Source organism: Eulemur rufifrons, chromosome 9 (genome assembly GCF_041146395.1).
Source record: "Eulemur rufifrons isolate Redbay chromosome 9, OSU_ERuf_1, whole genome shotgun sequence".
NCBI classification, from domain to species: Eukaryota; Metazoa; Chordata; class Mammalia; order Primates; family Lemuridae; genus Eulemur; species Eulemur rufifrons.
Genome location: NC_090991.1, coordinates 8,735,893 through 8,757,632, shown reverse-complemented (window position 1 = coordinate 8,757,632; position 21,740 = coordinate 8,735,893). Strand labels below are relative to the sequence as shown.

General features: G+C 56.8%; 5 protein-coding genes across 6 annotated transcripts; all 5 read right to left on the bottom strand.

Annotated features, from left to right (window-relative positions):
• Nucleotides 1-114: 114 nt before the first annotated feature.
• Nucleotides 115-5,393, bottom strand: FGF11 (fibroblast growth factor 11). Its single transcript, XM_069483311.1, has 5 exons — nt 5,092-5,393; nt 3,342-3,452; nt 3,047-3,150; nt 2,275-2,473; nt 115-1,997 (listed from the first exon to the last, which is right to left on the bottom strand). The coding sequence occupies exons 1-5, from the start codon at nt 5,282-5,284 to the stop codon at nt 1,927-1,929; spliced, it is 678 nt and encodes a 225-aa protein (XP_069339412.1). The 5' UTR covers nt 5,285-5,393; the 3' UTR covers nt 115-1,926.
• A 1,867-nt stretch (nt 5,394-7,260) lies between these two features.
• TMEM102 (transmembrane protein 102) lies at nt 7,261-9,487 on the bottom strand. Of its 2 annotated transcripts, none has more exons than XM_069483310.1 (3): nt 9,220-9,487; nt 8,816-9,048; nt 7,261-8,716 (listed from the first exon to the last, which is right to left on the bottom strand). In XM_069483310.1, exons 2-3 carry the CDS (start codon nt 9,027-9,029, stop codon nt 7,398-7,400), a joined length of 1,533 nt encoding a protein of 510 aa, XP_069339411.1. In that variant the 5' UTR covers nt 9,030-9,048; nt 9,220-9,487; the 3' UTR covers nt 7,261-7,397. The 2 variants fall into 2 exon arrangements, with proteins under 2 accessions (XP_069339411.1, XP_069339410.1); XM_069483309.1 differs by having other exon boundaries at nt 7,398-8,716; nt 9,367-9,448.
• A 2,197-nt stretch (nt 9,488-11,684) lies between these two features.
• SPEM3 (SPEM family member 3) lies at nt 11,685-15,534 on the bottom strand. Its single transcript, XM_069483087.1, is given in 4 exon segments — nt 11,685-11,720; nt 11,722-15,071; nt 15,191-15,248; nt 15,397-15,534. Coding segments are annotated over 4 exon segments (3,582 nt in total).
• An 826-nt stretch (nt 15,535-16,360) lies between these two features.
• Nucleotides 16,361-18,181, bottom strand: SPEM2 (SPEM family member 2). Its single transcript, XM_069481403.1, has 3 exons — nt 18,044-18,181; nt 17,844-17,901; nt 16,361-17,712 (listed from the first exon to the last, which is right to left on the bottom strand). The coding sequence occupies exons 1-3, from the start codon at nt 18,179-18,181 to the stop codon at nt 16,361-16,363; spliced, it is 1,548 nt and encodes a 515-aa protein (XP_069337504.1).
• Nucleotides 18,182-20,064: 1,883 nt separating this feature from the next.
• Nucleotides 20,065-21,288, bottom strand: SPEM1 (spermatid maturation 1). The gene is made up of 3 exons (XM_069483308.1): nt 21,145-21,288; nt 20,986-21,046; nt 20,065-20,771 (listed from the first exon to the last, which is right to left on the bottom strand). The coding sequence occupies exons 1-3, from the start codon at nt 21,286-21,288 to the stop codon at nt 20,065-20,067; spliced, it is 912 nt and encodes a 303-aa protein (XP_069339409.1).
• Nucleotides 21,289-21,740: the final 452 nt, after the last annotated feature.

Below are 21,740 nucleotides of genomic sequence, written 5' to 3'. Positions count from 1 at the left end.
AGGAATGTGCACCTGTTGTTGGGGGGCAGCTGCCAGTCCACCTGCCCCGCCCCCAGATTTGATCCCGCCCAGAGCAACTGCGGAAGCCTGCCACCCACAGATGACAGACAATATTTCAGTTGTATAAATCGTCTTTAATTGAGAAAGCGTGGAGTGAAGAAGACCCAGTCTGCTGGGAGCAGAGCCAGGAGATGGGTGGAGCCTGAGCGGGCTTTGTGTGGGTGAGGGGGGCATCTGCTCCTTTTGCAACAAGCCAGAAGTAAAACAGCCCAAGGAAAAGTGCTCTGCTTTTGAGCCCTAGCTACTGTCTTAAGGCTTCCTCAGTCTATCCTGCTCAAGGCTGAGGCTACTGAGTCTCCCTCCTAGTTTACTAGTAGGTACCCAGTCTTTCCAGGCCTACCCCCAGCTCCCCATGTTTTTCAGAAAAATCTAGACAGGTCCTTTATGGGTACCCAAAACCCAGCTGAGGTGATAAGCTGTAAGGTAAAGCAAGTTCTATTACTTAGAAGCTCTGAGGGTGTATGAGGTCTCCAGCCCAAGAGGTCTTCACCCTCCTTGACCTGACCTGTAGGGGAGAAGGGTGGGACTTATTGCTGAATTGGGGTCTCCTCGTGGGGAGGGCCAAAGCTGTGTCCCATCTGTCCTTTTCATTCTAGACCCATTACCCTAAAGACCTCAGTTTTAAAGGGGACCTGGAAGGAATTCCTGCTGAGATAGCTAAGTATTCATGTCCCCCCAACTCAGACACAGGTTCAGTCATGCCATGGTTTTGGCCCCTTCCCCATCCCACTTCCCTACTATGAGCCAGGGATCCTTCCTAAATTCTGCCCATGCCCAGATTCTGTTTCTCTGGCAGGACCCCAGCTGAGTTAAAAGAACTAGAAACTGCATGTATAAATAAGATTAGCATTGTATATGGAAGAATAAGATTTTTAGAAAATTATCTAGGAAAAACAAGAAATGGTTTTTGATTCATCCAGAACTTAGTTCTTAATGAATCACAGCTGGCCCCTTTCCAGAGCTCATCCTTAATAGGTATCACTTGAGAAAGTGGGAGGGTGGGTCTAGAACATGTTCTAGAGCAATATTATGGCTACATAGGCTCCAGTTCCATCCTGGGAGAAGGGCTGAGAGTCATGGTCTATGTCCTAGAGCTGGAATTCAGGAGAAAGTATGGCTCCATAAAGGTCTAGAATACCATGCTCTAGAATTGGATAACTCTGGAAAAAGGTTAAACCTGTGGTGATCTGAGAGTGGTCCTAGTTCAGGTCAAGGCCAACAGCTTGATAAGGCTCAAATCCAGCCTTTCTCTACTTAGAAACCAGGAGTCCATCAGGGTCAAGGATAGAAGGCTGATGGATGGATCCAGAACGGAGCCTGGCAGCATGCCTGGGTTCCAGCACAGAGCCCTAGTGCAGAAATGGCCCTGGCTGAGGTGTCTGGTGTTCCAGAACTTGTTCAGACCAAGGTAGAAGGTACAGTAGGGAAAGAAGGAAACTAATCCTGAGCTCCACTGGACCCATAAATCTGTGGCTCAGTGGCAATAAAAAGGGGCAGAGGGCTCTAGGAACTGCCTAAGCCAGGGTTGGGGTGTGTTTATGCTCTGGCTCTGTCAGTTTGGCAACCCAGCGCCATCTCAGGAAAAGGCTTGGGGGGCATGTGAGTGTGGAAATAAAGAAGTGATCAGCCAGGACCATTTTCAGACAACCCACTCTCTGACCCCCTCCCTGGCCCAATGATCTAAGGGTCTCAGCAGTCCTGAAGTGACAGCCAGCCCCTAGGCCCCCTCAAGGTAGAGCACCTGGTGGGATCTGGCTGCTCAGGGCATGTGTGTGGCAGCAGGGGTGAGAGCAGGACTGGGAGACAGGCTGTGGTGGTGGCTGGCTCAGTGGGAGTGCAAGGAGCCTCCAGTCCAGGGACTACATTTCAGGGGGCAGGGGGACTGGAAGGGGAGGTCTCAGGGACACTGTGGAGAGAAGGCTCCCGGTACATGGCCACTGTGAAGGGGAGAGAGAGAGGAGCAGGGAAGGAGAGTTAGGCACAGAAAGACCCAGGCAGAACCAGTGCTCTGAAAGGCCTCCTTTCCCCTATACTCACCCTCTAGTAACCCCAACCCAATGGAGGAGTGCTCCCCAAACCCCCAAAGGCCAAAGCCTTCCTGGCTTGGCCTCTAATAACAGGGTCCTCTTAACACTTGTTGCCTGAGCTATGTGTCCCTAAATGTCAAGGTCAATACCCACCCACATGGCCCACATTTCTTGAGTCTATACCCACCCTCCAGGAGCTTGGGCACAAAGTGGGCGGCTGCCTTGGTCTTCTTGACTCGGTTTCCCTTCATGACCCGGCCCTCCTTGTCCAGGCCTAGGTACCAGGCCCGGCCAGAACGGCGCTGGCGGTAGAGAGCAGAGGCATACAGGACATAGTAATTCTCAAAGACGCATTCCTTAAAGCGACACTCAGCTGTGAAATGTGGCTAAAGAGACAAAGACCCAGAAAGGCAAATACAGACAGAGAGACAAAAAGACACATCACTGGGCAGAAGAGAGCCCTTAGAAAGAACAAGCCAGGATATAATCCAGACATTTTTGGAGGGAGGGAGAGGGCAACTTCTGAGTCTATGTAGGAACTGGGAGCAAAGGGATGACAAGGAAGAGCCTGATGGGCCCCTGAGGATTATGAACTAGACTTTGGGGATCTTGGAATAAGATTCCTTCTCTCCACTCTATTCCCAACCTCTCATGACCCACTATCCTGAAGGACTCTAGAGAAGTGAGCAATCATGAAGTCTGGAGGAGGTGGGATAAGAAGTAGGAGCCCTAGAAGGCAAAAAGAGCTGGACATTCAAAGAGCCTGGGGGTATGTGGGGGGCTGTGTGACTAGTAGGGATTGGAGAGACCCTGGAGAGAGTGCTTTGGAGTGGGCAGTGGTTACAGGCCATCAGCAAAGGCTGGAGGGAGTGAGAGAGAGTCCTGGGCTGCAAAAATATGTGTGTAGTTGAGGAAGGGGAGTCCCCAGTACCCCAGGCCACTCAGCCTCATGGTCTCACCGAGCTGTAGAGCAGCCCCTCGGCATTCATGGCCATGTAGTGACCCAGCTTGGCACTCTGGATGGTGACGACACGGAGCCCCACAGGGATCAGGTTGAAGTGGGCTGGAGGTAGAGAGAGGGGACATCAGTACCCAGGCCTGTAACTCTCATCTGAGTTCCCCCCATCCCAGTTCTACTTCTTCCCTTGGGGGTTAGGGAGACAAAGTGACAACAGAACCTGAAGAGGGAACAGGATTGTCACCTGCTATCCCCAGTCTCCCCCTGCCCACCCCGCAGCTGGCTTCCCCTCTCACTGAAGGAGCTGGTGTCCTCCGGGGTGCCCTGGATGCTCCCGTCGGGATTCGCCTGGAGGTAGAAACCCTGGCGGCAGAAGAGTTTGGTGACGATGCCTTTGAGCTGAGGCTCTAGAGAGAGAAATTCATCTTTGAAAATGACATCTCTGTTCCCAGAAACATTCCTACACTGGGCAGGATCAGAGGAAAGAAAGGAGAATGAGCGGAAGGAAGAGGGTCCCAGATCCCCGCTCTCTTCCCTTTCAGCAAGCTCTCTCCCACCTCTCTCTGAACCCTGGGGAGGCTGGGGTGTGGGTCCCTTTAGTTTCCTCCAACCACCAGCTTTCAGTTTAATTTATTGAAATTTATTTAAATGGCTTAATTCCTACCCTACAGCTCAACCAGAGGGGGGGAGGGGAGAGGGAAGAGGAAGGGGAGAGAGACATCAAAGCGCAGTGGACAGAGGGAGACACGGCTACTGAAGGAGCAGTGTTTGCAAGTGTGTGTGTGTGGTGGTGGTGGCAAGTGGACCACAGGAGAGGGGCTCTCCCTCATGAGTGGGGGTGGGACAGGGCCTGACGCTGACTCAGCACCTGCTGCTACTGCGGCTGCCGCTGGCTTGGCGCGGGCCTTGCCTTGGCCCAGCGCCGGCCTGTCTGACACTGACCCATCTGTCTGTCTGTCAGTCTGCTGGCTCGCGGGGGCCCAGTCCTCCCTGAGGCTAGGCCTCTCCCCTTCAGCCAGGTAACCCGCCTGGGGTGGAGGGACCTTCGGTACCTTATGAAGGAAATTGGGGGAGGGGGCTGAGGAGGTGGAGAAGCAGGCTGAGTCACGTGGGGGCCGGGTCCCACTCACAGGGTGGGCTGCGGACCGTACCACTACGGACGGGGGGAGGAGGGCGCGAGGAGGCTACCCCTAAGGGAGCTGGGAGGTGGCGGGAATGGGGCTAAAGGGACTCCCTGACTGTAGCACCTGAACAGGGACCACACGCTAACCCTCACAACTCTCCTCCCCCATCGCTTGCTCTCTGCCGACTTCCCTGTCCCCCCTGGTAAGTGGTACGACCCCCAAGTCTCCGCGCCCATCTCCTGCGGTGAACTGTATCTGAGTTCCTACCGGCGTAGGGTCCCCTGAGCCTGTGGGGCCCAATTTTGGAATCACGCGGGGGTAATGGGAGTGGGTGCCCCGATCCCTTCTTGAAGCGCAGGTCACGGGAGGAGGGCGCATAGAGGGCTGGCTGGCGAGGTAGCTGCAAGGACACCCGAGGGAGAACTGGAGAGATTAGCTCTCAGCCAGGAGAGCTCGACCGGGAGGAAACGAGCCAAGGCGTGGAGAAGCGGGAGAACCGGCAGAGGGGGGCGGGGCGGGGCGGATGGAGCCGCAGAAACCCTCGGGGTGACCCAGGCGTCCGGAACCCCCAATCTGGTGCTCTCCGCTCCAGATTGAAAGAATCGCGAGAGCCGGCACGTAGGCAAGGACGGTGGGGGTAGGGACTCCTGTGTTGGGGGAGCAGGCAGGAACTGCGAGGCTTCGGGGCGCCAGACTTAGTCCCTCAAGCCTTCCGCTTGCCCTCGAAAGCAAGGAGACTCCGGGTTATGGACAAAAGAGAAGGGAAACTGAGGCATAGTCTGGCAGGGACTCTGTCGTCCTGGCCCACCCCTTCCACTTTCGGGGAGTCCCCTCAGCCAGCCCCTATTCTTCAGAGTCCCTAGCCTCAACCTCCCAGGCAGAGAGACCTCTGGCTCGAAGACCCTGCCCCAGCCGCACTCACCCGGGCCGCGGTCCAGCCGTGCGGGCCGCCCCCCGCACAGTCGCACCTTGGACAGCAGGATGAGGAGCTGCTTCTGGCAAAGGGACTTGGTGCCGCGGGGACACACGCGCCGCTGCGCAGACACTGGCCGGCTGCCCCCGGGCTCGCGGACCTCCCGCTTCTGCCGGATCAGGCTACTGGCCAGCGCCGCCATGGCGCCCCGGGAGGAGACACCCCCAAACCGGCAGAGGCCCAGAGCGCGCTGGGATCCCCCAGAGGAGCCCGCTCACCAGGGCATTCTCTTGACGCTCCGGCCCCGACTCACTGCCCCACCCACAGGACCAGGGGATAAGCCCCAGACTCTCCCCACCCTACCTCCCTAGCAGCCAGCTCCCACCCTTGGGACCCGTGTTAGCTCGACCTGACCCTGCAGCCTATGCACTCTTCAGTTGACCCCACCCTCGAATTTTGCCTCCTACTGAAAACTCCCCCTTCCCTTGTCTCCAGTGTCTCTGTCCCCACTTCCCCTATCCCAAAGCCAAGACCCCCAAAATTTCCAAGATATGATTTCAATAGCTCCAGGCACCTTCCCACTCTATTTTCAGGGGCACACTCCTGCCAAACCCACTCTTGTAATCTAAAGGGGGTGGAACCTTATATTTGGGGATATTAGCTTACCCCACCCCTACTGGGATGCTGCCAATGTCAGTGAGGAACCCAAGCTTGGTGTTTTTTCCTTTGCTACCCACTAAATGGAGATCCCCCACTTATTTTCACCGAATCCCCCCATAATATGTCTCTGAATATCTAGGTTGTCCAGGTTCAGTGAGAAGGATTCCCAAACCCTCTGGCTGGACAAAACCTTTTCACCAAGTCACCCCTATTCCCAGCAGCACAGGGCTGGGGCTGCCCAGACCCTTTCCCCACCTGGTCACCCTCCACTCCTTTTGAAGTCACCTCCAAATCCGCCCTTCCTAGTGAATACACCAGGTAGTTGTCTCAAGGGCCCTCTGTCACCTCGAAATAAGGAGAAATAATGAGCAGTCTTTTTTTTTTTTTTCTAGCTGCCCCTTAAATTTTCTTGGGGACAGCTGGTGCTGTATAGATCCCACGCCCTCCAATCTAATCAGCCCCCCAAGAACAGTGCACTCACGTTGTCACCAGTCCCCAAATGTGAACAGGCCCCCCTACAAGTCAGAGAACATCAGAGCTTCCTGCGACAGGGCTTCCTCATTCTCCCCGGGACTGCCTACAGCACCCCCTCTTCCTTTCCCCCACGCCCCTCAACCTGTCCTGTCCTGTTGATCCGGCGACGGGTGGCGCTGGCTTCGGCTCTGGGCTCCTCCCTCCCTGTCCCCCGCAAGCGGAGCTTCCCCCCACAACCGGCTAGGCGTCCCGGACCCTCGGGAAGGAGTGAGAGTGTCTCTGCAGAGCGCCCCGGTCCGGCAAAGTCAGAGCACTGGGCCTGGCGGCTGGACCAGGCAGAGCAGCGGCGGCAGCGGCAGCGGCAGCGGCAGTGGGAAGCTGAGGCGGCGGCGGCGACAGCAGTTCCCCCTCCTCTGAGAGCCGGCCCGGGGGCGGGGCAGGGGGCGGAGACGCTGGGAAAGAGGAGGGTGAAGCTGGGCATGAGGAACCCCGGGGTTCCTTGGAAGCTCAGAGTGGGGACTGTGTCTTAGAGGCAGGTGGATCCGACGCAAGGCCGCACGTCTCGGGGTTCGGAGAAGAAGGGACGTTCAGAGTCGCCTCCTGAACGGAACCCTGGATGCAGAGGAGGTTGGGCTTAAGATAGATGGAATGGCGGACGCCCGGAGAATAGAGAGAGGGACCCTACTGCCCAGGATGGAAGTGAGGACAGAAATGAATGAGGAAAGGGGTGGGGGGACTGGAGAGATGGGGGAGGGGTGGTGGTGAGGTCCAGCCTGGGGCGAAATCCGGCCTTCTAAATATCTCTGCTTTTGTGTAAGCTAAATTCATCAGTCCCCAGTTTTCATATCTTTCCTTTCCGCGTTTTGGTAGCAAATATATTCCTTCCGTTTCTATTGACTCCTAATAGAAAAGACCAAAAGAACTGGGGAGAGATGGCTGCTGGAAGCTGCCCCCGGTGGGGAGGAGTGCTGGCCATAAATTTGGAGCGCGGGGAGGCCAGAATGAGACGACCTCTGCCAGGGGCGGGGCGGTGTGGGGTAATGCGAAGGAACCGAGGAGGTTCTAGAAAGGGGACTTTGGGCCCAGGGGACCCAGTCTGTCCCCCAAATGAAGAGCAAGCAGTCCCGTCCACGTCCTACTCGCCAACACAAGCACTTTGCACTCTGGTAGGAGCAGCGTCTTTAATGGGCCCCGCCTCCCACGCCCGCTAAGCCGCCCCCCTTGCGCGCAACCTTGGCCTCCTCTACCGCGGTACGCAGGGCCCGGGCAGGGTCCCCGCGGAGCCGGGCCAACGCCCCGAGCAGGGTAGAAGGGCCGTCCCCCGCACAGAGCTTTCGGCCACTCAGAAAATAGTGAGGCAGCGTCCCGGCCTCGAGGACACGGCCCAGCTCGTCTAGCAGCCCGAGGCAGCAGGCTCCCGCATTTTCTGGCCGCGCCAGGTAGAGCGCGGGCAGCCGCTCGCACGCCCAGTACAGCAACGTCCGCAGGAGGTAGGGCGCCGCGGCCCGGGTTCCAGCCACCAGCGGGCGCAATAGCGCCTGGGCCGCCGCGTGCGCCTGCAACAGCGGCGCGGGTATGCGCGCCTTGAGCGCCAGCTCCTGGCGGGCGAAGCAGAGCTGCCAGCCTGAGGCGCCTGCCCGCTCCGTGCCGCCGCCGGGCACCAGGTAGAAGGAAGCCGACTCCGAGGCCAGCGGACCGGCCCACGAGTGGCTACGAGCCCCCTCGGGCCACCCAGCCACCGACACCACCGGGATCAGGTCGAAGAGCAGGACACGGCGCGGGGGCCCTGGTGTAGCCAGGAGGACGGTGGTGAAACCCGCGTGGCGAGCTGCGTGTACCAGGCGCGGGGCGCCCGGGACAGGGATCAAGGACTCGGCGACTGCGGCCAGCGTAGCGAAGAACCAGGAAGCCACCTGGGCGGGGCACAATGTGGGCCACGCCTCCCAAGCCTCGGATGGCTTTGGGACTGGGCTTTCGACGGCAGCCTCGGTGGCGTCACTACTCAGTTTTTTCACTGGGTCCGGAGAGCCAAGGTCGGTGACGTCATGCCGAGGCGACTCGGACACTGAAACGTCACTAGGTGATTTTTCCAAAGACACTAGCGGCTCATGCTCAGTGACGTAGCCGTGCGGCTGGTCCACCGAGCTTTGCCGGGCCTTGGTACTTTGTTTGCTCTCCGTTCGGTGGATCAACTCACGTCTTCCTGGGACTGGAGGTCCTAGGCAGTCCTGCCACGTTTCTCGGATGGAGGTTCCACACACCAGCTCTGGGAGGCGGAGCCATGCGTAACAAGATTCCAGGTCCAGTTGCAGCTCCCGCCCAGTGCTGTCCAGCGAAAACACGGGCACTAGGAGTGTGAAGCCAGCGTCGTAGTGAGGTCCCCGGGCGTAGGGACCCAGGGGTGCATGCCCCAGATCCAGGGAGCCCTCGCGAATCCCACCACGAAGAAGCAAGAGCTCTGTCTGGGGAGGAAAACGGGGGTCCCGGCGGTGAACTAGACCTAAAGGAAGAGAAGGGATCGTGAGGGTGTCGCCCAAAGGGGCGTGGGCGTGGTGAGGCTGAGAGCTGTGAGTTCCCAAAGGCAAGAAAGGTTACATACCAAGCAAAGAAAAGACAAAATCCTTGGCCCGGAGAAGGTCTGCTCCTGGCTTGGGCCCGTCACTCCAGCTCTCCTGCACACCCAGCTCCTGGATCAGCTGGGTCAGTTCCTGCAGCTGAGCCCCAGAGCGAAAGTCGATGTCCGTGAGCGGCCGTGCTGGGGCTGGGGGTGGAGGGCCCCACCAGGGGGCACTTCCCCAGACCGCGGAAGCCATGCAGCTCTATCGCTTTGGGCTAGAGAAACACGGAAAGGAGATAGCCTAGATGGGCCTTTCCTGTGCAGCCAAAAAGTCGCCCCCGATCCTCCCTCTTTCCGAGGCCGAGCGAATGTTCCAGACACAGTCCACTAGTAGGTCCGCAGACGATCGGTTCTATATTTAGTCTTCAAAATGAACAAATAAATACCTCCTCTATTCTTGCCTTTTTACAATATGCAGGTCCCCGCCCCCGTGAACCGGCACACCTGACTCAGCAGGTAAAAAGTAGCTGTTGGGCCCCTTCTACAAAATACAGTAGCCAGTCTCGGCCGCCGCCCCTAGTCTCTCCCCTTACCTCTTTTTCGGAAGAGGCTTATCGGTCTGCGGCTTCCCTCTTAGGGGTAGCTGCAAGGGTGGGGAACAGAAAGGATAGGACAATTCCACAGGTAACTTCTTCCTGATGCCCACATAGCCACGCCCCTAAAATTTGGACCTGGCCGCTTTCTGGAGGTTATAGGGGCGGTTCCGGCTGGGTCCCGCCCCCAGTCAGAGTTCAGTCCCTCCTTTCGCCCTGCTGAGCTCTCGCGTTATCCTGGGAATTGTAGTTTGTTTCCCGCGCTACTAGGGCGTTGGAGCCACGCCTCCGCATTCTTCCCGGTTGTGCTGAAGTAGTGCCTGATGGTAGTTGTAGTTTCTCTGGAGATATACTATTTTGTGTCTTTTCAAGCCCAGCTCAACCCCACACAAACATTCCTTGGGGTTGGAGTAGAGGCGTAATAGGATGGATCTGAATAGCAAACAATAATGAGGGACATACCCTAGGACCTGGGGAAAGATGGGGCCCCTGCATCCCATGTATGAGTACAGGAGCTCTGGTCACTTAGATCTAGCAGGGTTCCTCCGTCCTCATTTTGCCGATGAGGAGATTGCAGCCTCGAAAGTTTGCACACGACTTGTCCACGGTCAGAGCTAAGCCATGGAAGTGTTGGAAAGAGGTTTCCAACACACTGGCTGGGAGGAGAAGTATCTTCTTGGAATCAATGGTGGTAGTGTTAGGCAGGAACAGACAGGTGGCCACCCAGAAATGAACATCTGACTCATGCAAGGGATGTACATATTAGTGATGCCCACCTCAGGTCACTCCAACCTTAGTTGTGGCAGGGAAAATACTTTGGAGTCTCAAAGTTTATGTGTGTACACAGAAGAGTTATCAGGGCTGAAAGTCAAGTCCAGAAGAAATTATCAGCTGGGCTGGGGCAGGGCAATGGGAAATTATCAAGGGCAGGAAACTGCTTTCAGTAACCTATGCTATCAGAGACCAGAACACAGCTGTGACTCCTGATGGGCCCAGAAGCCAGGATAATGGGACAGAAAGGCAGGAAAGCAGGGGCAGGCTCACAGATCAGACCAATCCATCACTGTGCTAGGACTTCTTACGTTCCTTCTGCCTGCAGTCTGTCTCCAGAGTGGGGTAGGCCTAGTCTATGGGCAAGTGAATTAAGCAGGGACACCTGGAAAAATTAGAGACCTATAAAGGAAGGGACTCCTGAAATCCAGAGCTCAATTTGGGAAGGCCAGACCTCCGGGGTTCGTAATCCCTGACACAGAGCTCTTCCCCTCAGTAACCAGGGTTGGTGGTCCCTGGGAGAACTGAGAGCATGAACACACGGCCCAGAATTGGGAAAGTAGGTTTCCATGCATATACATCTGGTTGTGACCCAAGAGGCCAGATCAGGAGAACTCAAGTGTGGGGTAAGCAGGCATCAGTCGTCCCCACATCTCACCTCCTCTCCAGAGGGTGGCTTCTGAGCCACTTTTTTTTTTTTTTTTTTTTTTTTTTTTTGAGACAGAGTCTCGCTTTGTTGTCCGGACTAGAGTGCCATGGTGTCAGCCTAGCTCACAGCAACCTCAAACTCCTGGGCTCAAGCAATCCTTCTGCCTCTGCCTCAGCCTCCCGAGTAGCTGGGACTACAGGCATGCGCCACCATGCCCAGCTAATTTTTTCTATATATTTTTAGTTGTCCAGCTAATTTCTTTCTATTGTTAGTAGAGACGGGGTCTCACTCTTGCTCAGGCTGGTCTGGAACTCCTGACCTCAAGCGATCCTCCCACCTCAGCCTCCCAGAGTGCTAGGATTACAGGCGTGAGCCACCGCGCCCCGGCCTGAGCCACTGTTAAGAAGAACTAAGTTCTCTGGACTCTATGGGAGCTTTGAAGATGTTTGCAGTGGGTGACAAGGGAAAGGAAAGTCCCTCTAAACTCTCAAGCATTGCTCTCTAATAGAATTTTTGCAGTGATGGAAATGTCCTGAATTGTTGCAGTCCAATACAATAGCCACTAGCCACATGTGGCTATTGAGCACTTGAAATGTAAATAATAAGACTAAGAAACAGACTTTTACATTTTATTTAATTGTAAGTTACATTTTAATAGCCACATGTGGCTAGTGGCTACTGTATTGGACAATGCAGCTCTAGGGTCTTGAGGATAATGGGCTTAGCTAGGCAACTATGGAGGAGGAGGAGGGACATGATAGTTCCAATCCTAATCAGGTTCTGTGGGTGGCTGGCATCAGGGATGGTATAGGGTGGATGTCCTCAAACAACCACAGAACACTTCTCTTGCCTCTTTATTCCTGATGCACATTTGTCCCCTCTTTGTCCAAGGTCCTTATCACATTCTGATATCCCCACTCCTTGATGGTTTCCCCTGAGTTGCAGGGTGCCTCTTGGCGAAGGCGCCTGGGAGACAGAGCTTCACACTTGTCCCTGCCCACTCCCAACTGTCTCTGGCGGGCATCAAAGACCACATGCCCTCCCCGGGTGCCTGGTCCAGGGTAGTGGTACTTCCCATTGATTTTGGGAGGCATAGATACCTGACGATAGTTCTGGAAGCCTGAAGGAACTGTATCCACAGGGCGGTACACCCAGTCTTGGCTGCCTGTCCGCCGGGATGGTGGCTGCAGTTCTATTAGTACAGGTACCTCTGAGAAGGTTTGCGGGTCACTGGAGATCACCTGGGCCTTGTAAGGGCAGGAGTTCTGATTGAGTGGTGCAGAAGTGCAGGGTACATGCTGCTCTTTATCCTCCTTCTGAGGAGCCTTCTTGGATGCAAACGTTGTCTGGGACAGTGTTGACTTTGAGGTCTGAAGTGGGCATAAGACTTGGACAGATCTGGCAGCTAGAGCAAGGTTTGGGCCCTTGTGGAGGCTAGATTCCTGGGTAAGGTCTGAAATCTTGGGGAGGCCAGAGTCTTGGACAACAGCTGGGTCCTTATGAGGGCCAGGATCTTGATTAATTCCTGGGCACTTGTGGAGGTTAGGGTCTTGGCTACGTTCTGTTCTCCTGTAAACTCCAGCATCTCGGGTAGGGCTCAATCTCCTTTCACCTTCAGTAGCTTGGGTAAGGCCTGGTTTTTTGTGGAGTTTGGAATCTTGAGTAAGACCTGGGACCCTGCAGACACCACAACCCTGGCTATGGCCTGGATTGTTACAGTCTCCCGAGTCTTGGGTAAGGCCTGAGCACTTTGGGAGATCAGAGGTTTGGACAAGGCCTGGGCTCTTGTTGACTTCAGAGTCTTGGTCAAGGTGTGAGCTATTCTGTGGTCCAGAGTGTTGGGTAAGGCCTAGGGTCTTATAGACTCCTGAATCTTTGACACTGCCTGTACTCTTGTAACCTCCAGAATTTTGAGAAGAGCCTGGGTTCTTTTGGCGGTTAGTTGCCTGGCAGGGATCTTGACTTTTGTAGACTACAGTCTCTTGGTTTTGTTCAAGATTCCTACAGACTCCAGAATCTTGTATAAAGCCCAAACTCTTCTGGGAAGTTTGGGTAAATGGTATTTTCTTGTGGAGGCCAGAAGGTTGAGTGAGACATGGCCTCCTAAAGACACCAGCATCTTGAGTAGGACCTGGGCTCTTTTGGGGGCCAGAATCTTGGGTGATGCCTGGATTCTTGTGAAGGCCAGAGTCTTCAGAAGGTCTTGGATTCTTGCAGAGATAAGGGTCTTGGGTAAGGCCTGGTAACTTGTGTAGGCCTGGATCTTGAGCAAGACCTGGGTTCTTGTGGAAGCCTGGATCTTGGGTAAGGCCTGGGTTGTTGTGGAGGCCTGGATCTTGGGTAAGGCCTGGGTTCCTGGGAACTCTAGAGTCTTTTGAAGGGCATGGGGTCCTTTGAAGGCCAGGGTCTTGGGTAAGGCCTAGACTCTGAAGATCAGAACATTGGCATTGGATCTGGATTTGGGAAATAGTGGAGAACTGGGGAGGCTCGAGGAGTTGGGAAGGAGGGATACACTGAGGAGACTTGGAGGTTGGGAGAAAGGTGGGGGTTTGTGTTAAGGTGGAGGGCTTCTGGTGGTTGATAGGTTGAGGAAGGACAAAGGATCTAGGGGGAACAAGTGGCAGGGAAAGAGTGCATGGTGGAGGAAGGGTACACTGTGAGCTCCGGGCAGTGGTTGGAGAATGAAAGCAAGGTTTAGAAGATGCAATATCCTGAGAGTAGACCAGGACCTTGGGGTAGACTCGAGACTGGGAGTCTGTATTCTTCCTCTCAGAACTGCAAGGATGGAAGCTGCAGTAAGGGAAGGTCTTGGGCTGGGAAAACTTGTCTTTGGCGTCCTCTGAGATCTGCCATTCCATATTCCCCAGTTCCAAGTAGCCCAGTATGGATCCTGCATGAGGCTTGGCAGTGTCCCCACTGTGTTGCTTTGATGTTTGGTCCGATATACCAGAGCTCACCAGGCTCTGACCCTCTTGGAGCCTGGAGAGGGCACTCAAGTCCTTTCTGGAATATCCAGAGTTCTGGAGGGTGCACATATGGAAGTTCTGCTTTGCCCTGCGTGCATCATAGACCACATGGCCAGTGGAGAGGCCATGGCCAAAGGCAGACAGGGTAGAGGGAATAGGAGCTAGGATAGGGGTAGGGGTGGTGGCAGGGACAGGAGCATGGGTTGGAGTGGTAGTCATAGCCATGACCTCTGCTGGGGCAGGGGCTGGTGTAGGGGCTGGGGCAGGAGTAGTGGCTGGGGCAGGAGTTGGGGGAGGGGCTAGGGCAGGAGTAGTGGCTGGGGCAGGAGTTGGGGGAGGGGCTGGGGCAGGAGTAGTGGCTGGGGCTAAGGTTGGGGGAGGGGCTGGGGCAGAGGTTGGGACAGGAGCTGGGGTGTGGGCGTGGGTATGAATTAGATGAGAATGGTCTGGGACATATGCAGAGGCATGGGCTGCTGTGTGCTCAGGGGCCTGGGCCTGGGAGTGGGTGAAGGCATGTGCAGGGGTGTGGACTGGGGAGAGGACTGGGGCAATGGCTGAGGTATAGCCAGGGCTGTGGGCCTGGGAGTGGGTGTGCTCAAGGGTGTATGTCTGAGAGTGGGTCTGGGCCTGAGCTGGGGCCTGGGCTGGCGTGCGGGCTTGGGTGTGGTCTAGGTTCTGGGCTGGGATGTGAGCTGAGGAGTGGGCTGGGGTAGGGGGTGGAGTAGGAGCTGGGGCAGGGGCTGGGGTGTGGGCTTGGGTGTGGCCTGATGCATCCTCAAGGTCCTGGGCCTGGGAGTGGGTGAACTGAGGGGTGTGGCCTGGGGAGTAGGTCTGGGTGCGTGTGGGAGTGTGCTCAGAGATGCGGGCTAGGGAGTGGGTCTGAGCCTGAGCTGGGGCCTGGGCTGGGGCATAGTCTGGGGTCTTAGTCTTACTCTCTTGGGGCAAGCGAAGTGGAACCATGTCCAACTTGCTCATCTTTGGGAACTGGGAAGATGTCTCTGGCCTGGAGAGCAAGGAGGTTTGGCCCTTTAAGGCTGTGACCTGAGGGGCCTCCCCAGCTTCCATTATCCCCTCCTTCCACAGTCCCCATGGAGCCTCCGTGGGAGCCCCGGCATGTCCACATTGAGAAGGCATCCAGCAGCACCTAGAAACCTTCTCATCATTCGTGTCTGGTATCCAGGAGTCAAGGTGGTTAGCGTGCCTGAGCAGGAAGCTTGGGCGACGATGGAAGCGAGAAGAGACTCTTGAGCACAGGTTCTTGGGATCCGTGGAGCAGCGCATACACATGGGATGGCTGCCTATACCAGTGGGTTGCTTGTCTGCAGGGAGAGGTGAGATGGGTCAGGGCCTGGGTTCTTTAGGGACTGAGAACTGGGACAGGGATGGAAGAAAAAGGACAGGCCCACATCCTTGGGAGCCCATGCCAGGGCCCACTCACCTTTGGGGAAAAAATGATGGAAAAGAGTCCTCAAGGTGCTCTTCAGATGCCTCCAGAGCTGAGGGGAGCAGGAGAGGGGAGATTCCGGAGGTAGGGTGAGCCCTGGAGTCCAGCCCTTGTCTGGCCATATCCCAGCAGCCCTCCCCTCTTGGCCTCGTTGGGACTCCAGAGCTCCCCCAACCCTGCTGCCCAGACCCCGCTCTGACCAGAGTCACCACGTTGATCCCCACGTTGAGCAAGATGAAGCTGCCCAGAATCAGAAGAATTGAGTCTCCTAAGTCCTGGCACTTCCTGGGGTTGGTGCCAGAGCATACTTGGGCTCCGTGGTGGGCTCGCTCACCCATGGCCTGGGGTCCCAGGACTACCTGGGCCCCCTGGCCCCCACATACTCACTAGGAACCTGACTTCTGTGGTGGGGGAGGGGAGAAGGACTGAGTCATAATGAGGCAGGTGGTTGGGGTCATAATGAGGGAAGTCAAGGAAGAGGAGGGCCCAGGGTGGAGTTCCCTGGCAACCAGCTTTAAATAACCTGAGCATGGACAGTGAAGCAGAGCCTGGGAGCCAGCACACCTGCCCTCTCTCTCAGTCACTCCCTTGCTGCCCACTGACTGACCGACTCCCTCCCTCCATCATTCCTGCAGTTTCCACTGACAATCCTGAGCCCTTCACCCTTGACTACACCTGAGACTGGGAAGACTTCAGCCTCAGAGCCCTAGGGAAGGTCTGGCTGGAATCCAGAGACTTGGCTTTCTTCCGCCCTACACTGGGCCACAAGCCTGGATCTGCCTAGACATGGAACCCGCCAGGTCTGGATTTCTGACCTTAGTGTCTTGAGTCGGGGTGAACATCTCAGCCCCCTTTGGGAGCAGGCAGAGCAGAGAGCCAGGGTGCGTGGCCAGGGATTTGGAGGGGTTCAGAGCCTGCCCTGGCAAGATCTAGTTAGTGCATGGTACAGGACCAGGAGGGGCCTGCTGGCAGGAGCATGGCCACTAAGCCAAGGGGAGGCTCGCACCAAGAAGGGGACACTGGTTTCTCATTTCAGGAAGTCAAGGGCAGGGATACAGGCTGGTAGGAGTGGCACTTCCAAAGCACAGACCACTACAGTGTTTCCTGGACTGTTTCTCTTTATTCCTTTCTCCGTGTCCTGCCCCGCCACCCACGTTTGCCCTGTCAGTTGAGTTTCCCTGCCCGGCTCCTGTGCAGGGAGGGCCTCGAGGCTGAGGTGGAAGGCAGTGGCAGTGAATTGGCCCGTATTCTGCCCTCCTGCACCTGCCGCTTCAGCTCCAGGCTGTCGTACACCTGGTAGTTAACATTGCCCCCTGGATTCCGGCTGAGTGGGACGAAGGTGGTCGGGGGTGGGGCAGAATCAGCAGCCTGAACTTCGGGCAGGGGCTGGGAGGAGCGGGGGAGCAGGGCTGAGCTGGCGGCTGGGGCCCGTTGGTGTGAGTTCTCGCCCAACACCGTGATGGAGGCAGAGGTGGTCAGGGGATGCCGAGCAGGTGGAACCTCAGACCAGTCGGCCACCCGGCGCCGGACCTCGTGGGCATCCCGGGAGCTGTAGCCCAAGTGTCCCATGGATGGGTGGGGGCTGCGGTTGGACTGGCTGTGAGCATGACCAGGCAGGCTCCGCCGGCGGGACTGCGGGGAATAGTGCTCACGGTAGCCCTGGGCCTCAGGCCGGGAGTTCCGGGACACCAAGGCAGGTGGGGGCTCAGAGCTCTCCACACCACGCCGCCGCTGATCCCAGGAGTCATACAGTATTAGGCCCGCTGAGGGGTAAGGGCTGTACCCCCCAGGGACCCAGGAAGGGTTAGGGGGCAGCCGGCGGAGAGGTGGTGGAGATGAGGCCCACTGCTCAGCCTCCACATTGCCCCAAATTCGGGATTGCGAGTGGGGCCCATAGGACTGCAGCCTCAGCTCAGACTTGGCCTCCACGCGCTTGGGCATGCGGCGCAGCTCAGGTGACAGGTAGAGGGAGGGTGGGGGCAGGCTGGCCAGGATTCCACCCTGGCGGCCCCACAGCCTCACATTGGAGTGCAGGCCCATTCGTGGATAGAGCCCACCCCAGCCCCCACGTGGGTACTTGGAGTATGGAAAGGCCAGGTCATCCTCCTCCTCCAGGTAGGAGTCTGGGTCCTCCCGATCAAAGACCGACTTTCGCCTTAGCTGTGACACCTTGCGGCTGTGATGGTTATGGAAAATTGAGCGGCCATGTTGGTCACGGAAGAATGAGCGGCCATGGGAGAGTCGTCTGTGGTTCTGTGGCCTCTGCTGGTGGCTGCAGAGGCGCTGGCGCTGGCGGCGGCTGCGGCTGCGGCTGCTGTGGCGGCTGCTGCGGCGGCAGCTGTGGCTGGGACTGTGGAGGCGGCTGCGGTGGTTACCAAGACCACGGCACGAGGAAGAGGAGTAGTGTGTGGGTCGGGTCATCTTCACCTGTACAGGGTCCAGGATGCAGTGGATCTGGACGTCCTGGACCTTGGCTGGGAGGCCTTTGGAGGGACTTTCACTAGGCTGAACTTCACCTGGGGAAGGCAAGACTCCATGAGGTCAGGGCAATCGTCAGAAGAGGGCAGGGTTCGGAATACTGGGCCTGGGTTTCTAGGGCTGTGAGGTGGGGGTGGGGGTCCCCTTCCTCTCCAGCTCCCATACTTACTCTTCTGATTTGTGCAATCGATCATCTTGTCTAGGATGTTCTGCAGCCCATGCCACATCTAGGGGCAGGTGGAATGGGAGTGAAGACCAGGGTCTGCACCCCAATAGCACTGCACGTGCAGGTGGAGGTGCAGGCTGCAGCTGGCTCCCACCCTTAGCCCTCTTCACCACCCCTGGGGGTGGTCCACAACCGTCACTGACCACAGTTGCCACGTTGATGCCAATGTTGACAAGAATGATGAGGCCCAGCAGCAGGAATAAGATGTCCTCGGCATCCTGGGGGCTTTCTTGGTATTGATTGCAGCACCCCGCGGTGTTATGCCATAGCTGGTTTTCCATGGTGGGGGGGTCCTAGGGCCACCTGGGCCGCGCCCCCCCCCACCCTCCTGGCCCCGACCCACACTGCACTCATGCCAGTCCCTGGAGATACCTACTGGCTGGTGAGGGAGCTAGGTCATAATGGGGCAGGTTAGGAAGCATCACAATGCAGAGGTAGAAACTCTTCTATCCACCCTGCTGGCCTTTTACATGGCTGGCTCTTCCCTTGGCTCCCACCTGATGGAGCCCAGTCCCCAGATACCCCAGACAGTCTGTTCCTCTGTCTCCATGAGGCTTACTTAGCCCCACACCTGATTCCTGACCTGAAAATATGGTAGCTGCAATCATGAGACAGTCTTCACAGGGATTGAGTCATACATAAAAGATTTCCTCCATTCCATTGTTCTTTGGAGACTTTACGGAGACATTACAGCTCTGGGGCAGCAGCTAGGATGATGTGGATGGATGGGTGACAGAGTCCCCTCAGGTGTAACTCTGCTATAAAATCCCTCCCTATCCTGCCCATTTCCCTGTCATAATTCCCCTAGCACCCATCCCTGCCCAACTCTTCCTGTAGCCCCAGGTGTTGGTGGTCCCTGAGCCCACTGGCCCCTTCCCTTCAGAGGCAGACTCACTTCTTCTTTGATGAAGTTGCCCCTGCAGCAACCAAGCCCAACCACGCCTTCTCTACTGCCTGACCAAATGCCTTGACCCTTGATGCACTCCAACTCCAAGTTGAAAAAGTATTAGCTTAAGAAAAACCTTAAGAAAACCACATGAAATTAACAGAGCACAAAATATATGCAATTGTTGCTATGACAAAAGGAGTCTTCGATGTAAACCAGGTTCATCACTGGGGTCTGTGGAAATGGTGGCCTGGGGACGGCAAGCCATCTGTTTACACAGTGAACGACTCAGCAGAAATAGAGGGAAGGCCAGTGAGCATTTCCCCTCAATCCTCCAAACACATAGTAGATGCTCAATATATACCCACTGAATATAATTAGTTTAAAATGAACAATAGCATTAGTTGAGTGTAAATGAATGGAGAAGTAGGGTGACTTGCAAAAGGTCTGTCTGCTCACATTCCAGGTATCTGTGTAGTATGGAAGGTGAGGTCCAGCTCACTCACACTCACATCAGTCTGGGCTCACTCCTGTGGCTCTTTCTCCCCAAGTTATGCGTGTGTGTGTGTGTGTGTGTGTGTGTACATGCATGTGATCCCAGTGGTCTGGGAGTAGGGCAGGGCCTGACTTTCTAACCGTGAGCAAGTCATTTGGCCTCCCTGAACCTCTGTCTCTTCATTTGTGACGTGGTGGACTAATCAGAGGGTATCACAGAGGGCTGTGATATGATGGGGAGGCAGACCTTGAGAGTGTCCCCAGTATTTCATCTTCTGCTCCAAGCCTGCCCAAGGGTATAGGAGCTTCAGGTTCTGACTGTGGAACTGTGAGGGCCTAGATACCCTCACCCTCAGCCATCCCTCCCCAAAGAAACCAAGGCTTAAGTGGGAACCACACCTCACCTGTGGCTGCGGCCTAAACCCGGGCTCTGGCAGGGAACAGCTCTCTGAGGAGCTAGGCTGGGGGTGGAGGTCACTTTAGCACAGGACTGCCCAGGGATCTGGGCTGGGTTTGGGGGGCTTCTCTGGGCACTAAGGAAAACAGGGTAGGGGCAGGTGGGAGCCTTGGAACCAAGTAGGAGGGGAAGGGGAAAGGGAAAGGGAAAGGGCTGAGGACAGGGCCTATGGGGGCAAGAGGTTGACAAGGGTCCTCAGAGCTCTCAGGGCCCTGTTGCCAAGGAGACCCTTCCCTTCGCAAGCAGGGCTTCCGGGTGTTGTACAGGCCCCGGCACCCCCCACACCACAACAAACCACCTCCTCTCTCCTTTTTACTTTTTCCTAGTCACCTCCCATTCAGAGAACGGTACACCCAGTTCTTCCCTGTCCCCTCAGCAGTGCTAGATCCGGAGGCCAGGGGGTAACAGTGGGACAGGGCTTCCACCTCCTGAGTCAGTTCCCGAAGTCGCCGCCTCACGTCCCGGGCATCATACACTATTCGGCCTGAGGAGCGGCGCCGGGGGAATTCCGGGACGACTGCTGGGCCCAGGACAGGTAGAGGGGCAGGTTGGCACTGAGCCTCCACCTCTGCCACTGCCCCGCTGTTCTTGTGGCAGGGGGCCTCAGGATTGTGAGGTGGGGGGTTCACAGGGTACACATAGGCCTCTAGACCCAGCTCTGACCGGATCTCTGTTTTGAGGGGCCTTTCTTCTGCCATCGGCTGGAAGCGGATGGTCTGGGGAGACACCTCTGGAGTGTCCTGAGTCCAGGGAGCAGTGGGCTGGAAGCCTTCCCAGTCCTCGGGGCTAACCCAGTGGTAGGAGCAGATTGCTGGGTACTGATCTTGGGGCTTCTCATCATCAGTGTCAGGGGCCCAAGCGACTGGACGGTGGGCACGGCGAGTCGGAGAGCCTCGATGGCGATGGCGGCGAGTGGGAGGGGGGGTCACGGTCATTTTCACAGGGTCCATGGTGCATCGAAGATGTACTGCAGGGGAGCTCTGCTTCTTCGAGGGCTGGATCTGCTTCCCAGCTGAGGCTGACTTAGGAGCTTCTGTGGATCAGGGAGAGGTGAAAGGCTAGTGGGAGGCTCCTACAGGGGTGGAGAGGCAGGGCTCGGAGAGAGAAGCTGCACAGCTGTGGTGACTGGGAGGGGAGAGCAGGAAGGGAAGGGCCAGCTTAGGGCTGGGGCTGGAATGCCTAGTTTCTGTCCCTCCTATGCCCCAACCCTCATCCCTGGCACCTACTGCCCCCAGCCCCAGGCCTACCTTTCTCACAAATGATACGATGGAACGCTTTGTGTAAGACGCCACGGAGTCGGCTCCAGAGCTAGGTGGGGGAGGACACAGTGACCTCAGGCAGACCCTGGCCACCAGGCATGCCCCCAGCCGTCCCACCAGCGCCCTCCTGCCCGGCCCCGCCCTGACCAGGGTCACCACATTGATGCCAATGTTAATGCAGATGATGAGGCCCAGCAGCAACAGGATGGAGTTGCCCAGGTCCTGGCAGTTGTTGGTGTTGGGGTTGTGATATGAGGCCCACCCAGGCCGAGGCCGCTCAGCCATGGCCATGGGGTCCCTAGGGCCACCGGGGCCCTCAGGCCCCCACCCCACTGTGCCCACAGTGCCCACCAGCCAGCCTGCCTGTCCCAGAGGGTGTAGGCAGGTCACAATGGCGCTGGGGCTCTCCCTCACAATGTGCTAAGGGGCTATTCAGAGTTCTGGGCCTGTGGTTGACCCTCTAGTCTGAGCCCAGCCCTCAGCAGAGGCAAAACCCTTCACCTTGCATGCCTCTCCTATAGCCAGCTGTCTGGACCGGCGCACTGGCCCTCTGGCCTGTTTGGCATCTGTCCCCATCAGCCCCTACCCCTCCTTCTAGAACTACACCAGCCTCCAGCCTCTGCAGACATGAGTCCTGATCTTAACTCTCCACACAGCCCCATTACCATGGCAACCTTACCCCACCACCCACTCCCCGTCAGACCTTCTGAATAGAAGGGCTAGGGGGTCAGGTCCCCCTTCTC